At 36.1% G+C, this 7,035-nt stretch overlaps 1 protein-coding gene across 2 annotated transcripts; it reads left to right on the top strand.

Moving 5' to 3' along the window:
* The first annotated feature begins 1,448 nt into the window (after positions 1-1,448).
* LOC147334236 (interferon-induced protein 44-like) lies at positions 1,449-4,449 on the top strand. 2 transcript variants are annotated; one of them, XM_086286667.1, is made up of 7 exons: positions 1,449-1,488; positions 1,599-1,632; positions 1,769-1,961; positions 2,590-2,745; positions 2,874-3,045; positions 3,920-4,020; positions 4,123-4,449. In XM_086286667.1, exons 1-7 carry the CDS (start codon positions 1,449-1,451, stop codon positions 4,297-4,299), a joined length of 873 nt encoding a protein of 290 aa, XP_086142793.1. In that variant the 3' UTR covers positions 4,300-4,449. The 2 variants fall into 2 exon arrangements, with proteins under 2 accessions (XP_086142793.1, XP_086142792.1); XM_086286666.1 differs by having other exon boundaries at positions 1,766-1,961.
* Positions 4,450-7,035: the final 2,586 nt, after the last annotated feature.

Raw genomic sequence — 7,035 nt, 5'->3', positions numbered from 1 at the left:
GTGTGCCTGCACATGTGATGTGACAATAAAAAGTGATTTGATTTGATTTGAAAAGCATAAAATGCATTATAGAAGCATACAAATACAAGCAAATACATTCATCTATAAAATATAAAATTCTGTTTCAATTTAGTGATGATCATTTCCAAACCAATACATTGGATTTCAAATTATGCAAATCCAAATTAATTTTTTAAAAACATTTATTCAAGTTGAGCAATTCAGACTCAATCTGAGCAATGCGAATTCAAATATAACTTATTTAAATTCATTTTCTGATCTGAAGTACTGACATCTGCTGATGATTTGAGGCCTCCTGCGATAATCCATCACTATCGAAAAAAGCAGCATCTGCATCAAAATAAACTATTTCCAGCAGTGCAATATGAGTCCTAAGCATCCCAGAAACGACACAGAAAGTCATAAAGTCAAACATAACTTTTAAAAACTCCAGTATAGGCTCATGAGGCCTTGATGGTAAAAAACTACATTTCCGCGAAAATGACATCACTTCCGGTTTCGGGCAGGTCATGGCGGACATGCGATAGTTCGCGCTGATGGACGTAGGAAGTGTTATGAACAGCTGATCGGATCGGCAAAGCGTGTTTCTGGAATATTATGTTCTTGTTGCTGCAATTGCTTTTTATGCAGTTTTTGCAAAGCTTTATGTGGAAGGAAACTGTGACCTAGGACAAGCTGATGGCATAAGATGTAAGTGCAACTCCTCCGGTTTCATATGCAAAAAAAAATTATTGCGCTAGCTTACGTGGTTGCAGAGCTACCGGGATTTAAAAATAGTTACGCAAAACAGAGCGTGCCCGCTCCGACCGACTTTAAAGGGTTAAATCCAAACCCTGAATAAGCCTAGTCGCCCATGACAAGTTCACATAATAACAAAGTAATTATGCTTTGTTATCCTTGTGTGAAGCATTTTGTGATCTTTTATCTAGAAAGGTGCTATATAAAATTTTTTTTACTTATAAGTTTTAAAAAAAACTAATAATTTGCAGAACCCCTTGTGGGAATACATGACTTTATATGATAGAAGTATATCAAACTCAACCAAATGAAAAGCCACAGTTAAAATTTTATCATTTTCCAGAAATCATTAAGACACAGTGACACAGCACACTGTTAGGATGTAAGATTAAATATTTTCAGTAAACATGACAGTGGAAACATCAATATGTTGCTGTTTTCATGTTATCTATAAACAAGATGAAAATGAAAGTAAACTGTGACAAAGGGGAAGTCCTAGAAGTCACATGTTCTGTTAAATTGAAAGAAAAAACAGATTTGGAAGACTTTAAAACTGTAGATAGGTTCACATTCTGGCATTGGGTGGCAGGCTTTGTCAAGCAAAGGTAGGTTCATTTTAATCCAAAGCAAAAATGAAATTGTTTCTGTAAACTTTGAATTAAATAGAATAAATACTTCATGTTTCAGTTATGGGTTCTTCGTCTTCAACAACAGCTGCTCCATCTCTACGTAAGTTTATTCAAAAGCTATAATGATACGAGTTGTCATCCAATAAAAAAAAAATAAAAAACCCGCACTATACATTGATGTTATTTTCTCATTAAATTGTTTCTTGTCAGTTCTTGAAAAACCATGGAGGAAAATTAACAATGGGTGAGTGAAGCTCACAGAAAAAAAATACATTTGAATTATTTCCTCTGTTTAGTCAGTAAACTACCCAGTTGTTCCATGTCTATTCATTTTTTCCATGTAAGGTGTGAGATAATGTAATATTTCCTTTCCTAAGCAGAGAGAACCCAACTGATCAGCATTTTGTGGAGAACTACAAACCTGAGGTTGAAAAACAAAATCTTAGGATCCTTCTTCATGGTCCAGTTGGAGCTGGAAAATCTAGTTTCATCAATTCTGTAAACAGCGTCTTACAAAAGAGAGTATGTTGCGAGGCTTTGGTGGCTAACACTCCTGACTGTTCCACCAAAAAGGTATGGACAGAGTACAACTATGCCAGTAACAGTTAATATGTGACTCACTAAATAACTTGTAGGCAGATCAGTGATCTGGCTTTATCCATGAATGTGCAATTTTGTGAAGGCTTTTATCTATCTTTTACTGTCATGTATGCCAAGTTAACATGTGGTGAGAACTGGAATCGGATAGTCTTATGTTCCACCAAATGAATGCACCATGTTCCTATCCTATCAGTAGCATCAATGAGCTAACCCTGTAATACTTGGTGCTAATGAGCACTAGCTATTACTAGATGCAATAGCTATCATTGTCTGATTTTGTTAGCCCCTCCTGCCTCACCAGCTCATGTTACAAATGCCGCTTTCTAGTAGTAGTGGCACTTTCGTTTCTCTATCAGATTCACCCCTTGCTCACCACCTCTGGTTTCAAAAGGCCAAAATAATAACTTAAGTCTTCACCTTGAAGTTTCGGTATGGAATTCCACTAACCCAGGGGTGATGCTGTGGAGGCAACAAATTATGAAAATAACAAGAGCTCAATAGATTCTAAAATTCTTCTGAATTTATCATCATTATAGGACCTGTTTCTTAGAGTGTTTGAATGTTAAAATAAATAAATGTATTCTCCATATGTGATCCACAGTATACAACCCACAAGATCAAAAAGGGAAATGCCTTTTACCCTTTTGTCCTAAATGACATGATGGGGTTGAAAAACACAACCAGCAGAAGAAACAGAAGGATTCATGTGAAAGATGTCAAACAGGCGCTGAAGGGCCACATAAAAGATGGTTACGTGGTAGAGTTACTGCATTTTTAAAATTCTGACGTTCAGTTAAAAGAAAAGATTTTCATATTATTTTTGGTAATTTTTCGGTAATTCATCATTTTACATTATTTGTTTTATGTTTACGCTTTATCTTTTAGTTCAACCCTGAAAATAAACTGTCAAAAGGCGATAGATACTACAAAGAAACTCCAACTGAGAACGACAGAGTGCACGTTTTGGTTTGTGTAATTAATGCCAACACTGCATCTCTGATGAGTGATGCCACTGTGGAAGCAATACAGGCGATCAGAGATGAAGCCACTGAGCTGGGTGAGCAAAAATCACTCCTTTTTACAATGGGAACTAACTGCCTTAAAAAAAAAAAAAAATCTAATGTAAGCCATCAGTACTTGCTATTGTTATTGCTATTTCAGTGTAAACACCCATCAATAAAGAATAACACTTATTCACATTGTTAAGCTATAAGTCAGCCCTTAATTCCTTATTAATGAAGCATTACTCTTAGTATATAATTTATAAATACAGATAGAAATGTATTAATTAGTAAGCTCATACATAAAATATATAATTCAAAGTCAAAATATGTGATTATATTTTTTTTTAGTTAAATACCTCCTCAAAAAAGAGGATTATTTTTGTCTTATATAGCATTTATAAGTGAAAATTAAAGTAAATGAAGAATTGAACAAATAAGAGCTATCTTCACAAGAGCAAAATAGCACAAAGCCATAAATAATATACAAACAGTATACAAACATAACCCACCTGAGATTTGCAGAATGTAGGTAGGATCAGAGTCTAAACCAGAGTTTGTAAAATGGGTTTAAGAGAGAGCTACACTGAGCAATTGGAGCAACAGCGCATCAGTTTCTTTGCTAAAACACCCACAGTTTCCCCGTGTATATCCTGTACATTATCTCAGCTGTCAATACTATTCCACCAACGTCAGACTCGTATGTGCCACGCAGCAGCTCCAAGTACCTGGTCTTTGGATTCACAGTTATAATCACAGTTCACAAATCACAGTCAGTTGTAACCACAGTCATTTGGAAGTTACCAAATTTTTCATGATTCTTCCAGATAGAAATTGGACCACTGTCTTTTATGTACAACTAAAAGTGTTAGGAAACACTTATCTCACATCACAGTCCATTCACTCAATATTTGTATTTTATTTTGTCAGAGATTCCACAAGTGGCAATTTTCACCAAAATTGACGAGGCTTTTCCTGAGATAAAACATGATGTGACAAATGTCTACAGGAGCAAATGTCTGCAGCAAAGGGTACTTTATTTTAATAGAACTGTATACAGGAATGCATTATAATTAAACTGTCAAAATAATTCTCATATTTTTTATATTTCTTGTTTGTTTTTTTTAATTTAGATTGAGCAGTTCAGCAAACGTGTGGGCATCCCTATTAACTTTATTTTTCCAGTGAAGAACTACCACTCAGAAACAGAACTGAATCCTGACATTGATGCTGTAATAATGAACGCCATGAGACACATCATTGACATTGGAAATGACTCCCTCAACAGAAAGTTAAGACCCCAGACCTAGACATCCACTGTACTGAAAGTGTGGTTTTCGTTAAAACCATCACAATAATTATATGTGTTACATTGTGTGTGAGTGGGAAGCATGGTTCCATCAAAAATCTGAAATCAAGAAATTTAAGGTCTATATTTCCCTGAAAAGTTCCAAGATGTGTTTTAAAACTAGTAGAAAAATATGAATCCTCTAAATTTGTTTTGTAAATGTTTATTATTAAAGTTGTTTTAGTTTCCTGTATTACCAGATGCTCTGTCAAAGGCCAAAGGGAGACTGAGCCTATAAATACACACATGAGGCAATTAGGCAGATATGAAAGCCCTGGGTGAACAAAAATTCATCTGACTATAATAAAGGAAACAAAACAGAAGGAAGAAAAGGAACAAAAATGCCAACAACAAAACCTGTAAATGTAATAAACTACATAAAAACGATAAATTTGTGAAGTAAATAACTGAGATCTCCATAACTACAATATTGGTCTTTGAGGTAAGTCTGGAAAACACACAAAGCTTCCAAAAAGCTTGAGCTTGTCAAATAAATTTAATTAGTTAAATAAAGTTAAATGAAGAGAGATCATTAGAAAGAATGAACATGATTTGTTGATGTACAGAATTTTTATAGATGTATTTGGCAGACTCCCATGGCCCGTCTCGGCAGTGATAGAGATTAGAGCAGGACCTGCAAAGAAAAGGAGAGTGATCCTACTGTGGTAGAAGTCCTGACCTACAGGGAATGGGACATAAGTGCATTAGCAATAATGCACACACAGGAAAGCTGGGAAAGGTCTGGTTAGCAAGGGCTAGATCAGCAGAATAGAGAATGAGCCTGCTTACTGTTGTCACATAAGATGTGACAACAGCTGGAACGGAAATAGAGGAGAGTCAGTGATAGAGCTGAGAGTTGGCAAATAAGCCAGGAGAGGAGAAGACGTTAATGCTTGAGGCTGCTGATGGCTGACAGAACAAAGAGAGAGAAGAGTCTGTGCTAGGCTCAGGGGCGTTGATGGCCAACACAGAGCAGAGGCCTGTGAAAAGGCAGAATGTTACAAGGGACAGGAAAGAGAAGACCCTGACTTTAAGCTCTGGCTGCTGTAGGCTGGAAGGAAGTGGAGAGACAGAATGAGGCTGAGAGTTGGCAGAGCAGGAATAAGGAGGAAGACTTTTAACCCTTTAAGACCTACCATAGAACCAAGTCTACCAGAGCTTATATTATATTTTTACATGCTGTGGAGCCATTTTTGGGAGAATTTCAAGTTGCTATACATCAATACAACCATTATAGCCCAGATTTTAATAATATGTATGCATTAAGTGCATAGTACTTACATAAATTGCAAAAAAGTGCAATAAACTACAAAAAAAATTGAAAATCGTTTTTGCTTTTTTAACATATATTTCTAGTTAGAGAAATTTAAGAGGCTTATCCCTCAAAACTGTAAATACAAAAAAGTTGCACAAAATAGTTTCCTACCACTGGAAATTTATTTTGAGTGTCTTCATAGTTTTATTTTTGAAATACACCAATTTTTATATACTGCAGGAAAAACGAAAATAAATATTATAGAGCAAATTTGCAAAATAACAGCATATGCATCAAAATAAACTATTTCCAGCAGTGCAATATGAGTCCTAAGCATCCCAGAAACGACACAGAAAGTCATAAAGTCAAACATAACTTTTAAAAACACCAGTATAGGCTCATGAGGCCCTGATGGTAAAAAAAGACTACATTTCCGCGAAAATGACGTCACTTCCGGTTTCGGGCAGGTAATGGCGGACATGCAAAAGTTCGCGCTGACGTCTATTCCAAGTAGGAAGTGTTATGAACAGCTGATCGGATCGGCAAAGCGTGTTTCTGGAATATTATGTTTTTGTTGCTGCAATTGCTTTTTATGCAGTTTTTGCAAAGCTTTATGTGGAAGGAAACTGTGACCTAGGACAAGCTGATGGCATAAGATGTAAGTACAACTCCTCCGGTTTAATATGCAAAAGAAATTATTGCGCTAGCTTACGTGGTTGCAAAGCTACCGGGATTTAAAAATAGTTACGCAAAACAGAGCGTGCCCGCTCCGACCGGCTCTAAAGGGTTAAACCACCACCAAATATATGCCAACTTGTCAGGAGTTAAATTAAAACGATTCTGTTTCAGTTCTGGTCATGTCAAATGACCAGTCGATAAACCCTCAGGTTAGTAATAAATGTATTACATGTATAATAAAAAGTGTCATGTAAACAAATGATGAACCACACGGCAGTGACATTGATGGTTTAACAGAGTGTATATCGGAGTATATGAAGTTCTGCACTGACAACTCTATTTCCACCAAACAGGTAAATGGACCGGTTCTTATATAGTGCTTTTCTACTCTACTTGAGCATTCAAAGCACTTTATACAACTTTATACAACTAATTCATTCATCCAATCACACCCAGCACTTTTTCTAATGTGTTAGTGCCTATTTAACATTCATACACATGTACACTCGGATGGATGCATCAGAGAGCAACATGGGGTTAGTATCTTAACCAAAGACTGATGCACTGTGGCTTCATATCATGAAGGTTATTTTCAGCACTTTTAATGAATGAACCCATGGTGCTTTTCATGAGTACTAAAATTGAAGAGACTTGCAGATTCTATACACCTAAAATTACCCAGTAAACTTTGCCTTCTCATACTGTGGGGATCTCAGCAAGTGTACAGGACTCACTCAACACTTAAATCTGTGCCCTGTTCCAACT

The sequence above is a fragment of the Aulonocara sp. 'chitande type north' Nkhata Bay genome, linkage group LG3 (genome assembly GCF_057382095.1).
Source record: "Aulonocara sp. 'chitande type north' Nkhata Bay isolate Kocher_YH1m ecotype deep benthic linkage group LG3, A_spYH_male_GT1.1, whole genome shotgun sequence".
Taxonomy (NCBI): domain Eukaryota; kingdom Metazoa; phylum Chordata; class Actinopteri; order Cichliformes; family Cichlidae; genus Aulonocara; species Aulonocara sp. 'chitande type north' Nkhata Bay.
The sequence above is the reverse complement of the archived record's forward strand: the minus strand, read 5'-3'. Positions and strand labels throughout refer to the sequence as shown.